Genomic DNA, 15,221 nt, shown 5'->3' with positions numbered 1-15,221 from the left:
GCTATATTGTGAATTTTTTTGTTCATATTCTGCAAAATATAATAAAAAGAAGAAGAATAAAAAATAACACACTCGTCGAAAAACCAAAGGAAAAATGAAAAAAATGATACTATACTGGCTGCAAATTGCTAGCCGTGGTGGATGCTAGATTGTGAAGTTTTATTTTTCATATTCTGCAATAAAATGAAGAAAAACATAATATACTAGCTGCAAGTTATGAATGAAAAACGAAAAATTGAAGCTACTACTATTTCAAGAATTTTCCTTGCAAGTTCTTGGTAGCCGTGGTAGATGCTATATTGTGAAGTTTTTTGTTCATATTCTGCAAAATATAATAAAAAGAAGAAGAATAAAAATAAATAACACACTGGTTGCAAACTAAAGGAAAATGAAAAAAAAAGAAAATATACTGGCTGCAAATTATGAATAAAAAGAAAAATTGAAAAAATGACTGCTGGCTGTGGGGTTCGAACCCACGCGCACTTCAGTGCAGAAGATCTTAAGTCTTCCCCCTTAACCACTCGGGCAAACCAGCTGATGTTCTAAAAGCTAACTGGTATTGTTTATAACTAGTATCACCCGCCGCCGCCTCCACCCGCTCTAGCGCTCTCTCACCCCAGCCGCCCCAGCGGCCTAGGCAGTTGCCCCTTGCCCGCTCCCCTTCCCGTGGCCGCAGCTGCACCTGCCCACGCGGACCGCCGCTGAGCACGCGGCGCCACGCCGTCGCATGCTGGCTGCTTGGAGTCAATGGGGTCATGGCGCGCACGGCATGCAGCGGCGCCCATTGACTCCGAGCAGCCAGCTCCTCGCTGGTTCCGCGAGGGGGGCGGGAGAAGAGGAGCCTCGTCCCAAATTTAGCCGGAGCGGCGCGCGGAATTTCCGGACCCCGACGACAATGGCAGTCTGCAGCCTTCGGGACCGTCAGGGCGCCATTCGCGGCTCAACACGGTGCCCAGGCATTTCTCATCGTCCCCTTGTTCCCCTCCCCGTGTTTTGTTCCCTCTCAAACAGCGTCGCCAGGGTGGGCAAGGAGCCCGGTCAACGAAGCTGTCGAGGTCATGGAGAGATTCAAGGCCTGCTCCTCCTCCACCTGGTTCGCCTCTGGTATGATTATAATATCTCTATTTGCTTCTTCAGCCTGAACCGATGCATTTTTCTGAATGTTGGTATCGGATTGCAATGTCTGTTGTCTTTAGGCATGTTGGTTTGTCAGAATGCTGAATTTGTTCTTCGTATCCAAACTTTTTGGCAATAGGCAGTACAATTCCTTCAATTAAACAGCAAATACTGCTAAATTTCATTGTTAAATCATATAACGTGTTGTGCTTGCCCTCTAGATTCAAAAGTATGCAGCACTGGGTCATGTTTGGATTCGTGTACCTCAAAAGTTAATGCAGTTTCACCAATTTCTTTCTTCAACATGTGGCCAAATTGTAACTAGAATGTCTAGCCTGCAAACCCTACCCTTTGTTCTAGAAATGTATGTACTTTGGTATAAGCGATTAAAAATTACCTTGTGTATGTGTGCCTGTAATAAACGAATTTTTATCTTACTTTAGCTGATCAGTGGGCAGCATATGCATTTGAATCATTGTCCATATATTAGCTGACAGTTCTGTTATGACAAACTGCCCTGTCTGGCTCTCTCGCAAGCCATGGATATGTTGCCTTCACCTATTCCTGGTGATGCTTCCTGATGATGTTCGATTAGTTTGGAGCTGCAGCTTCGGACAGTTTCGGTGTAACTGCTGATATGTTTTCCTTTCAGGTCCTAATGTCATTGACGTTGTAATTAAATAATTAATATAATATTCGAAGCCATTTTTTGTTACCCTCATTTCATTGAAATTCATTTTTATTTGCATCAAAGTTTGCTCTTTGTCACAAGATATGTGTCTTCTCTTTCATCTTTGTGCAACTTTTGCACTTCATATGTTAGTATACTTTTGCTGTTGTAAAAAAATATAGCTTTTTTAAAACCAGTTTGCATGCATGGTGATGGTAATGGATTCGAGATTTCTATTAAATGATGGAACATACAATTGCAGGATACACGTGAACACTATTTTTCTTGATTCGACATCACATACCTGCGCTTAGCACTAATTCCTTTAGGTGGACTGAAATTGACCCCATCCTTCTCTTGCCAGATGAAATTTGACTAATAGAACACCATGGAGAGACTTGAGGTCGACGGGGACTTTATTGTCGGTGGCAATTGGAAGGTAATCCACTTGATGTCTCATTTCACCTAACGGCGATAATGCTTATAATGTTGGTGTGATTGGAGTCCTGTTGTTTGTGTGACTGTTTTTATGCATAGGAACGTTACAGGAGTACAGGACACAGATATAGTACTTACATTCTACTGCCTTTGGTGCTTGTTTATTTAAGTCACTTCAGTTTTGAGAATACAAGTTCACCCTATTAAGTATTACCAATATTTCGACCAAAAATTTAGGCCAATCATATTAAATGTGTTTATGTGAATATTATGAAACAATAAGTCGGTAAGAGTGTGTGATAGATAACAGGACTGTAGATCTTTCCCTTTATTTTCCTCTATTTCCTATAAGTCGGTAAGTGTGATAGATAACAGGACTGTAGATCTTCCCCTTTATTTCCTTCTATTTCCTGATGTTTTCTTACAAAATATCCTTTTCTTATTTAATAATGTTAGGTATTAGGATGGTAGACTTAGTTGGATTGTTCTTTGCCTTTTTTGCAGCTACATGGAGCACTATGCAACCAACTTTACACAGTAGTGCATGAAGTTTTGGATGCCATTACTGCCCTTGAGACTACAAAACCAAGATGCAGTTCTCGACTCCTGGCATTGAGTTCCTTGAGCATAGCTGTTGAAAAAGCCAAGAATTTGCTACAGTATTGCTCAGAGTGCAGCAAACTTTATTTGGTATATAATCTTCGTATGTGTTATATATTTCCTAGTTTGAGAAATGAGAAGTGATAAAGGAATAAAGGGTGGATACATGAATTACTTTTGTAAATCATGTAATGCTAGTTGGATAACAATATAGGTGCTTGGCAAATTTGCTAGCTGTCTTTCATGAAAGAGAACAAGTTTTGACAGTTTTTTGTTTATTATTAAATGCAACGTGTTTACTTAACACTGCGTTGCAGGCTGTTACAGCAGAATGCGTTCTAACAAAATTTGAGAATTCAAGACACGCACTTCTGGAAAGTCTTCACCAAGTGGAAGAAACGATTCCGGAAGCAATAGGTTCTAAGGTTATCCATAATCTTGCATAAACTTGGTTTTGCCAGCTATTTTGTTGAACCATATATATTTAGAACTTCTGCTACAGATTCTAATGGATCCTAATGGCTTCGTTAATCCTCAGGGGATTACAGTTTTGCATTATTTCTCTATTGCAAGGATCTAAAAAGTACCATAGTCTTAGCATATTTCAGTGTTATATTCAAAACCTTAATACCTTTGATATGGTCTCCTTATTGATGAAGAGATTACTGATGCATGCTACAGCCATTAAATGTTTCATCTCGATTTAACTTAGATACTGTTTTCTCATGGAATTGCAGATCACTGAGATTGCACAAGAGCTGGATAAAGCTGATTTTTCTTTGGACCAGTCTGAAAAGCAAGTTGGTGACGAAGTGAATCATCTAATCCAGAATGAATCAAAATTCAATGGGTTCCTTGATGAGAATGAACTTGAATTTTTCCGCCAAACTGCTTTCCGGGCTGGTATTACATCATCGACAGCAGCTCTTACTGAAAGAAGGGCACTTAGAAAGCTGCTTGAGAGAGCCCATGCAGAGGAGGACATAAAAAAGGAATCAATTGCAGCCTACCTACTTCACCTCATGAGGAAATACCCGAACATATTTAAGAGAGAAATAACAGATAGCAGTAACTCCCAGTGCTCAAGCCCTTCTTGTTCCTCCAGTTCACTGTCCAGCTCAATTGGTCTCCATCGTTCACTGTCCAGCTCAATTGATCTCCATGGGAACTGTCAGGCACTTGAGAGGCAACTTCCAAGGGCTGGCTCCTTCAATTTGAAACAGATTAAAGGGTTATCAGGGAGCATGCCATTGCCACCTGAGGAATTGAGGTGCCCAATCTCCTTGCAGCTTATGTATGAGCCTGTTGTTATCGCATCTGGTCAAACATACGAACGAGCTTGCATTGAGAAATGGTTCAACAGTGGGAACACAACCTGCCCGAAAACTCGCAAACAGTTGCCCCAGCTCTCGGTGACACCCAATTACTGCATTAAGGGTCTGATAGCATCTTGGTGTGAACAGAATGGGGTTCTAGTTCCATCTGCAGCGCCGGAATCTCCCAAGCTAAAATATTTGAGGATTTCATCCCTGAGAAGTAGCACATGTCTGGTGACTAATGGCGTTAACACGGTTTTGTTTGAAGACACAAGTGCAAAGGATGATGCCAAGTCAGACAGTGCGGTTATTGTGGAGAAATTCTCTCGTCAGAACTCCACAGAGGCCACATCCAAGATCCGTGTAGATGAAGTCACTCCAGAGAAGTGCTCGGCCACATCTGAGATATGTGAAGTTGAGGACTCTGTGATTAAATGGTCTAATCAGAACTCTAAGGAGACCGTGTCTGAGATATGTGAAGAGTGGCTGCGTGTGTTGAACAAGAACAATGATGAGAGTATAGATGAGCGACATAAGTTGGTTGAGCAGATCAGGCTCCTGTTAAAGAATGACGATGAACTTAGGGACTATGCTGGTGCTAATGGTATTACTGAACCACTCATCCATTTTCTGAAGATGGCTATCTTCAGAGAAGATGTGCAATCTCAGGAGGTTGGCACAATGGCTCTGTTCAATCTTGCTGTCAGCAATGACAGGTAAATATCAACTTTGCTTTGTTGCTCAATCATAACTAAACGACTTGAACTCAGTTGCCCTCATCATTTCACCTCTGCGTTTTGGATGCAGGAACAAGAGACAGCTGCTCTCAGCTGGCGTTATCCCCCTGATTGAGCAGATGATACAGAAACCTGAAACCTGCGAGGCTGCCATCGCAATGTATCTGAACCTCTCCTGCATCTCCGAGGCGCAGGCGATCATCGGTTCAAGCGACGCCATCCCTTTCCTCATCGAAGGCCTGGGGGAAGACTGCTCCCGGAGCGACACCTGCCGCCTGGACGCGCTCCTCACCCTGTACAACCTCTCCCTGCACGCGCCGAACATCCCGTTCCTCATGGCCTCCGGCATCATCGAGAGCCTCCGCGCCGTGCTGGCGCCGTCGTCCTTGTGGACGGACAAGGCTCTCGCCGTGCTGCTGAACCTGGCGCTGACCCGCGCGGGGAAGGCGGAGATCGCGGCCGACGCGGCCATGGTGGGCACCATCGTGCTCATCCTGGACAACGGCGAGCCCGGCGAGATGGAGAAGGCCGTGTCGTGCCTGTACGTGATCTGCAGCGGCAACGAGGGCAGCAGCCAGACGGTGCTCCAGGAGGGCGTGATCCCGGCGCTGGTGTCCGTGACGGCGAACGGCACGGCCAGGGCCCGGGATAAGGCGCAGCGGCTGCTGAGGCTGTTCCGGGAGCAGCGGCAGCGGGAGCTGGAGGAGATGCAGCCGCGGGTGCAGCTGCGCGAGGTGGCGAGCCAGGCGGCGGCCGCGCAGCAGCAGCAGCGGGTGGAGGAGGAGGAGATGGTGCTGGCCGTTACGCCAGCCGCGGCCGGCAAGCCGAGCGGCGGCAAGAAGCCGCGGCTGCGCAGGTCGGGGTCCAGGAGGTTCACCAAGGCCTTCACCTGCCTGCTCAAGAAGTGGAGCTTCCGCTGATGAGGATCGGCATCTCGGCCGGTGTAACTGTAAAATGTACTCCTCTGACTGTAGCATCATGGTAATGTCCACAGTAACACAGATGTCCATACCTTCACTAGCTGCACACCAGCTGTGATCTGAGTAAACGCGCTTTAATCAGGTGCTTGAGTTGAACTGAACTTCTGTTAACTGATAAGAACATTTGTCTCGGTCGGTCACAAAATGGGCTTGTCACGGCAGACGAATTTAGCCCATCCAGCCCGAATGAGAAAACCCCGGGAAAAAAAAAAACCCAGCGAGGAATCAAATCCGCCAGCCTGTCGGCCCACCATTAACGATTAATGCGGCCCAATCGAAACCGCCATCACAGCCGAACCATCCAGAAACGGCTCGGACCCGTTGTCTCTCATCGCTCGGTGTCGCCGCTGCGTCTCCTTCCCCAAACGGCCAAACCCCCGCCCCAAACCCTACCCGCCGGCACCCGTGCGCCGCTCCCGCCTTCCGTCCCGCGCCGGCGTCTCCCCGGACCCGCAAGACCCCTCTCAGAACCCACCGGAGGGAAGCGGAAAAGCGGGCGGGAAACGGAGGGCGATGGCGTCGTCGGAGGGGGAGACGAACCGGCTGTGGCGCATCCGTCGCACGGTGATGCAAATGCTGCGCGACCGCGGGTACCTGATCACTGAAGCCGACGTTGGCCTCAAGAGGGAGGCCTTCATCGACCGCTACGGCGACCCCGTCCGCCGCGACGACCTCGTCATCAACCGCTGCAAGAAGGATGACCCCGCCGACCAGGTCCCTCCTCTGTTCCGCTGCCCCTGCTTCGCCCCTTCCGCCGCCGCAGCAGCGTAATCCTAGCCGTGTCGTCTGTCGTCCCCCCCCCCTGCAGATCTACGTGTTCTTCCCGAACGAGCCCAAGCCCGGTGTGAAGACGATCAGGAACTACGTGGAGAAGATGAAGCAGGAGAACGTCTTCGCCGCCATACTCGTCGTGCAGCAGGCGCTTAGCGCGTTCGCACGCAGCGCCGTGCAGGAAGTCTCCCAGAAGTACCATCTCGAGGTCTTCCAGGTCCGCTCTCTGATTCCTCTTTACCGAATTGGCACTTGCGCTACTCCTTGCGAAAATGGGTGCCTGATGCTCAGGCTGTGCAGGAAGCTGAGCTTCTTGTGAACATTAAGGAGCATGTCCTAGTGCCGGAGCACGAGCTCCTGACACCAGAGCTGAAGAAGATGCTGCTACAACGATACACCGTGAAGGAAACCCAGGTCAGATAACTTTGCCTATTCTGTCCATGTTTATGAAAACATTGTCATTCTAAAATTTGTTCTTGTGTTAAACTCTTCGGGTTGAGTTTTTTATGTACAGTGTTTGCATGAAACAATACCTGGGTCTGCAAATTGGGAAAATGATTGTCCTTCCATGATTGCACGAAGCAACGAGATACTGAACTTTAAGCTATTTTCAGCTTGTCAGCCTGATAAATATTCTTATCAGTTACCTCATTGCAGTGGCGGAGCTAGGGGAGAAATCAGGGAGGGGGGGGGGGGGGGAGGGCAATTCCAAGCTAATGATTAATCTGTTGTATATGCAAGGGAGTGTTGTAGTCCTAAAAATGCAATGAACAAGTAGAATATAGCAGCCATGTGTAAATCTGCAATTTTAAAGATGATTCATGTAAGAAAGCGCCCAGGCAAACCCATAATAAAGCTGATGAAAGCGAAGCAGAATTGAAAACACATCCAGAAATTTTAACCCTTTTCTAAAAAGAAGTGTTTAGAGATTTATCTACTTACTCTATACTATCTAGATTATTCTCTATACTACCTAGATTATTAATGAATATGTACCCCCAATCCATCTAAAGATATTTGTATCAATATCTATTCGGTAGATCCTTTTTTATTCTGTGCCAGGAACCAGATTTGAACTGGTGACACGAGGATTTTCAGTCCTCTGCCCTACCAACTGAGCTATCCTGACCCTTTCTTGTGCATCATCCTTGTAGAGTATTTGCATCTATGTCAATTAAAGGGACTAAAAAAATCAATAAAGTATTCCATTCCAAATTTGGAATGGGGGGGGGGGGGGGGGGGAGGGGGAGGTAGTCCTATCAAATAAAAAAGAAATCATCTATTTAATGAATAGCATAAGATTCATTGAATTCTCGTCGCACTCCTTTGTGAAAGAAAGAGTAGAATGAGAAAGCTAATGAATCTTAAACCCATTGATAAAAGAAAAAAAAAGGATAACTACTATGGTTAGGATAACTACTAGGGGGGGGGGAGGTAGTCCTATCAAATAAAAAAGAAATCATCTATTTAATGAATAGCATAAGATTCATTGAATTCTCGTCGCACTCCTTTGTGAAAGAAAGAGTAGAATGAGAAAGCTAATGAACCTTAAACCCATTGATAAAAGAAAAAAAAAAGGATAACTACTATGGTTAGGGAATAAAAGAGGGTTTGGGTGGGGATAGAGGGACTTGAACCCTCACGACTTATAATAATTCTAGTTGGAGGCGGGTTAGACACATTCTAAATTAAATATACCTGGGGTCTAAACCCTCAGATCCCACAACAACAGAGTTCAAAAAATGCAATGAACAAGTACAATATAGCAGCCGGGTACTAATTAATCGAAGCCAAACGAACGCAGCTAATGAATAGGAGAGTGTTTAGTGTGTTGGAGAGAGCATGCATGTGGCCATGCAGAACAACAGATGTGCTCTCTAGTTTATGCATACATGCAGCCATGCAGGCGAGTGCTTTCTTTGGAAATTGCTCTATGACGGGGGGGGGGGGGGGGGGGGGGGCATGGCCCACTATGGCCTCAACGTAGCTCTGCCAGTGCCTCATTGGGAACTGACAAAGCACATAAATGACAAAGCACATAAATGTCTATTTGATTTTAGTTAACTCACTGGGAGCTGACAAAGTGAGGCAAAATTGGCAATCTGCATTAGTTATATTAGATATGATCTAAAGAGCAAAAGAACTTGTTCCATGTATCGACTGGTAAAATGTTAGTAGAAAAATTTAAAGTGCCGGACCTGTGGATATAAATTTGAACCAGTGCATTGTATTATATGGCTTGGTTACCTATTCGTTTCCTAAAAGAGTATAAATTTGAACCAGTGCATTGTATTATATGGCTTGGTTACCTATTCGTTTCCTAAAAGAGTGGGTGAGAATGGGAGGCACCACAGAGCAGGAATCTTAAAAAGTTTATAGGCTGAACAAGATATTCAAATATGTAATCGGAGGATAATACCTTCAAAAATTATTAGCACTAGTCGACTGATAACTGATTTCAGTGCATATTAAGTTGGATAGTGTTAAGAATGAAATTTACTGACCAGTGGTGAAACTAGGGATGACTCTGCAATGACCACAGCCACATCTTGTGCTCCAAAGTTATTGTTATAGACCTTAATATCAAATAAAACTGCACGCTGTAGTGTAGTTTTCAACCAACTTGGCAGCCCTTATCATCTAGTCCTGGCTCTGCCCCTGCTACCGAGCTCATTTACTCGCGGAGTCTTTATCTGAGCAACTGGTTTCCTATAATATCATAAATCTGCTCCTTGCAATACCTACATTTATTTAAAGCATAATGTTCAAGGTGGTCTTTGCAAGTGTTAATGTCTTACTTCCATCAAGCATTACATGCCTAAAAAGGCTTTGCTTTGTGATTAGAAGAAACAAAGTCCTTGCATCCTAGTTACATCGCGACCTCTGCCAATGCCAATGCTTCGTGTTCTGATGATATCGAACTGTCTATGATGCAGCTTCCCCGGATTCAGATTACAGACCCAATAGCAAGATACTACGGCATGAAGCGTGGGCAGGTTGTGAAGATCATCCGTGCCAGTGAGACCGCTGGAAGATACGTCACCTACCGCTATGTTGTCTGAGCTTCGCTACATTCTCATGGCTTGAGGCTTCTGTCGTGAACATCAGCAAGTGAAAATTCTCCCCAAGTAGTTGCTAATCTCGTTGTGTACTTTGAAACATTGTTGCCTCTGAAAATCAGAAGCACCTTCGAAGGGCCCTCCCTGAGAACTGATTGGCATTATGCAGCTGTGTTCCATCTCATTTTTAGTGAATTGTTGTGTCGATTTGAAGAGGACAAGTTTTGACCTGCACCGACTTCCAGTTGCTAGGCTGCTTTGTGTCAATTCTGGAGGCAATTGTTTGTCTGACTGGGGGGTCTGGTTCCTGAGGTGCAAATACGAGGGAATCACATGCGCAGTCCTGATTTCTTGTTTACTTGTTCAGCCGAAGTGTCAATTGAGTTAATCGACTACTCCTAGCAAGTACTGCAAGTCTGCAACGGAATTACACGATCCTACATGTAGCGAGAAACTCGTCAGCTGCCAGTTTCCAAGCCTGCTGTCGATTTGGAATATCAAACTCGCATCCTTTATCACCTCTAGAAACCTTTCTTACGGTCATCGTTCTTGGTAAACTACTTTTGAAAGGCTCTCTGACCTACCTTAAGCCTCTCTTGTAGGGAAGGGCGATTTTTTCCGTTCTCTCTCTCGTGCGGTTGCGAGAGCCACACGGCAAGATTAGAATCCGGCCTGATCCGCCTCCATGGCCTCCCAGGAAGTCGCTGCCAGGGAAAAAGTCCTTCCTCCCCCTAAGTCAGTCAACGACGCCGACGGCGGCGACGGCGACATGCCCCCGCCCGCGTGCAAGGCCGATGGGCGCCGTGTCCTTCATCACTCGTATCATCTGTCCAAGAATATTCAGATCGCAACGAGGGCTTTGCTCCCGCTGTCGTGGTGCGGACTGTGCGCAGGCAAGGCAGGCAGAAAGAGGGACCACATCTGCGCCGTGGATAAGTCTCTCCAGTCTCGATCCGGGCGTGAATCCACCCACGTGTTAACCAGTGAAAAATCTGCGCAACCTCGCACCACGGTAAAAACAAACTATTCCCGCTTCAACTTATTCAGCCGGTTTATCAGCCATCAAACAGTGTTTTCCTCTCACAACAAATCAGCCGTTTCAGCTTTTCAGTCGGCTTATAAGCTGAAACGAACGGGTCGTTCGTCATTTCAAAACTATACGAGATTTTAATTTTTAGGAGCAAAATATCTTGTGCACGGTGCTCATTGGACTCTCACAGTTGGGAGCATACACTATGCCAAAAGGCCTATCTGCTCCAAATAAATTGCCAATGAATGAATTTGATATTATAAATGTTAGTGTATTTTGCTACTAACTTGATCAGAGTTAAATTTGTTTGGCTTAATGTAAAGCTAAAATCTCTTGTATTTTGGAATCAATGGGAGTAACTCAAAGGGGATGGGGGCCGACACGGAACACCAACATAATCCATGCTCGCTCACGATCACACAATTCTTTCATCGTGTAGGTCCCCGTTCCCATCATGTGCATTGTGGGGAGGTCAGATGTTGGTCTATGAGGCCATGCACGGTCCTCACACTGCAGCGGATCCGCGGATGCCTTGCCAGCTGGTGAGATCACTCAACACAACTACTCAAGTACTCAACAGGCCACACAGCCTATAGAACCAGATAATCGTGCAACCTGAAATGCTAAGCAATGCCACAAGAAACCCAACAAAATGATGCGCACTACAAAGTACAAAGACAGTCAAATGGCTGGTTTTTACCACTAGCTTTGACCGAGGAGTTGGGTGCAGCTGTTTTTGTCTCCAGCCCGAGCCATTTGCTAGGCCACAACGTGCTGTTCCCAATGCGGACAAAACAACAGTAATACTCTAGTACAACGACTGGAGTGGCCAGCGAAGCACGTGATTCGAATTTCGATCCGAGCTGCAATCCTTTGTTTGTCCGCCTCCACCCAGGTAATTCCTCCCAAAGGGTAAAAAGATAAAATATCGTTGCTGTCACTTCCAGTCACATTTCAATTTGTCTCGATTCAACATGGCACTTCAGACTAGTCAAGGCACCGAATAGCCCTCGCTATCACTTGGTGAGGTCAAATTTAGAATTTAGCTGTGGCTGATGGCGACAACTATGTGTGAATTGCCATGTGCGCAGGGAATCAGGGATTGATTACCCTTTGTTTTGTCACAGAGAGCTGACTTTCAAATCAAAGAAAGCATGGAATGACAGAATATAACAGGAAAGCCAGCTAGATAAGACTAGAAAATTAGCCGAAAGAACTGCCCCCACAAAGAGGTGATGTTGAAAGTTCCATTTTCTCCTGTCGCTGATGCTTCCAAATTAGAAAGGTTCAGAATATAGAGCAAAGACCAGACCACAACAAGTAGATGGCCCAAGGTTCACTAGTGTATAGCACACAGTTAGCAGCTTGTTGAAAGCTTAAGCATTCAAAGTTTCAAACAGAACATTTATAGCTACAGTATCTGGGCTCATGGGTATGCAGCTTCCTGACAGTTTAAGCATAAGAAATAGAACGTTTCTAACTACCCAAGGCCCAGATGATACTAACTGCTAAGATTCCAATTAAGGTAATGAAGCTTTAAGTGCCAATCTAATGACTCAACAGCATGCTGGTTGTTCCAAGACGGAACATTGAAATGCGATATCAGGATTTAGGCACATCAAGAATTACAGTTCCATACAGATACTACAAGCACTAGCGGTAACTGAAAAGGAGATACAGAATTGCGAACCGATCTTACAGCTTACGTGATTATCGCATCCCGAGTTGATGCAACGATCAAATTGACCACCTGGCATCTAGCGATAACTTTGGTGCCTCAATATGGTTGGCTTACCAATCATTATGCCTCTGATCCTGTCATAACAAGGCTGTATAGCATCATTGAGCCTCACCAAAAGGTTTCACAATCCAATGCGCAATCGGCATCAGCTACATGGTGTCAGAATCTTCCTTGTTATAGGCCAGCGGGAACTCATCAAACTGCTCTGAGACATCACGGCCCTGTCCAATGCTCTTCAGAGAGTGGTAAGCCCGATACATTGAGTACCTCTCCTTCGGACGAGGCTGGGTACATGCAAAAGCTACCTTCAAGAACTCATCAATCTCCTTGTCATGGCCCTTTCCGCGCAATTGCTTATCAACAACATCACTGATCCTCCCAGAAGCCTTGAGCTGATTTACCCAATCCACCAATGTGCCCTTGAACCCTTCGCCCGTCACATCAGTTACCACAGCAGCAGCCTCCTGCCCACTCACAAGCTCAAACAATATCACTCCAAATGCATATGCATCGCCTTTCATTGTACCAACTGGATTGCTAGCATACTCTGGGGCAACATAGCCAAACTCCCCAAAGTCCCCATTCAGGAATGGACTAGTATCGCCACCCTCGCCAGGTGCCATCCGGACCAGCCTGGTGAGCCCAACATCCGTGATCCGAGCCTCATAATCCTCATCAAGAAGCACAGCACTTGCGCTCAAATTCTGGTGAATCTGCGGAACCTGGAACCCATGGTGCAGCCATGCAAGGCCTCTTGCTGCCCCAACAGCAATCCTGAGCCGTGTCGCCCAATCCAGAGGCGCTTCCCCTGGCTTCTTCATCACCGATGAGAGAGCCCCGCTCTCCATATGCTTGTACACCAGCAGCCTCTCATCCTCAACAACACAGAACCCCAGCAGTGGCACGATGTTGGGATGCCGCAGCTGCCCAATCCGCCCCATCTCTGCTCTGAAAGCCTTCTCCGAGAGCGGGCACGAGTGCAGGCGCTTGACCGTCAGCGCAGACCCATCCCGTAGCACGGCACGGTAGGCCGTCCCCGCCCGTGAGCTGCCGGCGACCACGATGTGGCTGGTGCTGAAGTCCTGCGTGGCCGCCATCAGGTCAGCAAGCTTGACCTTGACGATCGGCTTCTGGAAGAGGGAGACGGGGGCCAATCGGTTGTGCGCCGCCCGCAGCCTCTCCGCCCACCAGCTCCCGTCCTCCACGGCGGCGCCGCCCGACTCGCTGCCCCCGCGCCTCTGGCGGCGGTGGCCTCCCTTGCCCTTCTCGGTGTACCGCCAGAAGAAGTAGGCGAGGAGCAGCGACGCGGCGGCGATGACGATGACGAGGCCGGCGCAGAGGATGCCGAGGCTGGCGCCCCCCAGGCTGCGGAGGCTGCGGCTGCAGTGCGAGGACACGGGGCGGCCGCAGAGGCCCGAGTTCCCGGAGAAGGCGTCCTTGCTGAAGTTGGCGCCCAGCTGCGGCGGGATCTGGCCGTCGAGCCTGTTCCCCGAGAGGTCGAGCGACTTGAGGCGGTCGAGGCGCGCGAGGGAGGCGGGGATCTGGCCGGAGAGCTGGTTCCCGGCGAGCTTGAGCGAGTTGAGGAATCGGCAGTTCGCGAGCTCGGCGGGGAGCGGGCCGGTGAGCTTGTTGGAGGAGAGGTCGAGGTTGACGAGGAAGGGGACCCAGTCGCAGAGCGCGGGCGGGATCGAGCCCTCGATCGCGTTCTGGGAAAGGTCGAGCGTGGTGGCGGCGCGGCAGTACTGGAGGGAGGAGGGGAGGGAGCCCTGGAGGCCGAACCCGGAGAGCGAGAGCGAGATGACGCGGGACTCCTGCGGGTTCCAGCAGGTGATGCCGTTGAAGTTGCAGATGGCGGCCGCCGAGGTGTTGCTGAAGTCCCAGGCGAGGCGGTTGTCCGGGTCGGCGAGGTCCTTCTTCACGCCCCGGAGGCAGCGCAGGTCGTCCTCCTGCGGCGCCGCCTCCGACCCCGGCGCCGGCTGCGGCGCGGCGGGCGGGGCCAGGAGGAGGAGGGGCAGCAGGAGGAGGAGGAGGCGGGGAGGAGGCATGGCGGGCGGATTGGTGCGTCGCGGTGGTGGTGGTGGGGGGGGGGGGGGGGGGAGGGGGAAAGGAGGAGGTGGGAGTGGTTTGACCAGGTGGGAGCAGGAGACTGCCTGCTGCGGCCTGGCGTGGGGGTGGTGGAGTGGATGGGGGAGGAGCACTGGAGCAGCGAGCAGGGGGGCAGGCAGCGAGGGACGGAGGGAGGGGTGGAGGAGTAGTATAACCGGTGCGCCGTGTTGTCTGGCGTGCGGCGTGTGCGCGCTCGGCGCTAGTGGGGTTTGGTTTTGGTTGGGTCGGGGTCGGGGTCGGGGTCGTGCGTGGACTGCGCCGCGGGGTCGCCGAGATGGGGGGGAGAGGAGGTGAGCAGCGGGGCACGGGGACGGCGCGGTGAAAAAGGGTCGAGTTGCCAGGTTGGGCTCGGGAGCCCGGGAGAGTTGGGGGCTAGTGACCAAAACCGGAGAAGGCGGCGAGTGGGATGGATGCTCGGGCGGGGCCGTGCCGGTTGCCTGGCTTGGCTGAGGAAGGTAAATCACGAGAATTCATTCACCTAGGGCTTGTAGAGGATAGAGATTATATCTTATGGATTAAAGCTGGATACTAAAAATATAGGCAGTAATAAAGTGGAGACTGTTTTGATATGTTGGTTATAGATTGTGAATTATGGGTGGCTTGGTTACAGTTGTTTATAATGCTTTTCCCCCAAAAGTAAAGATAAGGTTTGGAGAG

At 48.5% G+C, this 15,221-nt stretch overlaps 3 protein-coding genes and 2 non-coding genes across 5 annotated transcripts; 2 read left to right on the top strand and 3 right to left on the bottom strand.

Moving 5' to 3' along the window:
• Positions 1-452: 452 nt before the first annotated feature.
• Positions 453-535, bottom strand: TRNAL-UAA (transfer RNA leucine (anticodon UAA)). The gene has a single exon. It is a non-coding gene; the product is annotated as a tRNA-Leu (tRNA).
• An 89-nt stretch (positions 536-624) lies between these two features.
• On the top strand, positions 625-5,953 carry LOC117865509 (U-box domain-containing protein 6). The gene is made up of 6 exons (XM_034749737.2): positions 625-1,104; positions 2,151-2,225; positions 2,729-2,914; positions 3,142-3,249; positions 3,562-4,856; positions 4,948-5,953. The coding sequence occupies exons 2-6, from the start codon at positions 2,175-2,177 to the stop codon at positions 5,795-5,797; spliced, it is 2,490 nt and encodes an 829-aa protein (XP_034605628.1). The 5' UTR covers positions 625-1,104; positions 2,151-2,174; the 3' UTR covers positions 5,798-5,953.
• Positions 5,954-6,178: 225 nt separating this feature from the next.
• LOC117865511 (DNA-directed RNA polymerases II and IV subunit 5A) lies at positions 6,179-9,921 on the top strand. The gene is made up of 4 exons (XM_034749739.2): positions 6,179-6,571; positions 6,666-6,845; positions 6,929-7,042; positions 9,565-9,921. The coding sequence occupies exons 1-4, from the start codon at positions 6,371-6,373 to the stop codon at positions 9,688-9,690; spliced, it is 621 nt and encodes a 206-aa protein (XP_034605630.1). The 5' UTR covers positions 6,179-6,370; the 3' UTR covers positions 9,691-9,921.
• On the bottom strand, positions 7,685-7,757 carry TRNAF-GAA (transfer RNA phenylalanine (anticodon GAA)). Its single transcript has one exon. It is a non-coding gene; the product is annotated as a tRNA-Phe (tRNA).
• Positions 9,922-12,282: 2,361 nt separating the features above from the next.
• Positions 12,283-14,536, bottom strand: LOC117865510 (inactive LRR receptor-like serine/threonine-protein kinase BIR2). The gene has a single exon (XM_034749738.2). The coding sequence runs from the start codon at positions 14,501-14,503 to the stop codon at positions 12,608-12,610; it is 1,896 nt and encodes a 631-aa protein (XP_034605629.1). The 5' UTR covers positions 14,504-14,536; the 3' UTR covers positions 12,283-12,607.
• Positions 14,537-15,221: the final 685 nt, after the last annotated feature.

The sequence above is a fragment of the Setaria viridis genome, chromosome 7 (assembly GCF_005286985.2).
Source record: "Setaria viridis chromosome 7, Setaria_viridis_v4.0, whole genome shotgun sequence".
Classification (NCBI taxonomy): domain Eukaryota; kingdom Viridiplantae; phylum Streptophyta; class Magnoliopsida; order Poales; family Poaceae; genus Setaria; species Setaria viridis.
This window is presented reverse-complemented; position numbering and strand designations above follow the sequence as displayed.

What these genes read in the sequence shown, in the direction of transcription:
- LOC117865509 (XM_034749737.2), top strand. Translation starts at nt 2,175, where the DNA reads ATGGAGAGACTTGAGGTCGACGGGGACTTTATTGTCGGTGGCAATTGG. An exon ending in TTGTCGGTGGCAATTGGAAG is followed by an intron (nt 2,226 to 2,728) that starts GTAATCCACTTG and finishes CCTTTTTTGCAG; the next exon opens with CTACATGGAGCACTATGCAA. An exon ending in AGTGCAGCAAACTTTATTTG is followed by an intron (nt 2,915 to 3,141) that starts GTATATAATCTT and finishes ACTGCGTTGCAG; the next exon opens with GCTGTTACAGCAGAATGCGT.
- LOC117865511 (XM_034749739.2), top strand. Translation starts at nt 6,371, where the DNA reads ATGGCGTCGTCGGAGGGGGAGACGAACCGGCTGTGGCGCATCCGTCGC. An exon ending in AGGATGACCCCGCCGACCAG is followed by an intron (nt 6,572 to 6,665) that starts GTCCCTCCTCTG and finishes CCCCCCCTGCAG; the next exon opens with ATCTACGTGTTCTTCCCGAA. An exon ending in ACCATCTCGAGGTCTTCCAG is followed by an intron (nt 6,846 to 6,928) that starts GTCCGCTCTCTG and finishes CAGGCTGTGCAG; the next exon opens with GAAGCTGAGCTTCTTGTGAA.
- LOC117865510 (XM_034749738.2), bottom strand. Translation starts at nt 14,503, where the DNA reads ATGCCTCCTCCCCGCCTCCTCCTCCTCCTGCTGCCCCTCCTCCTCCTG.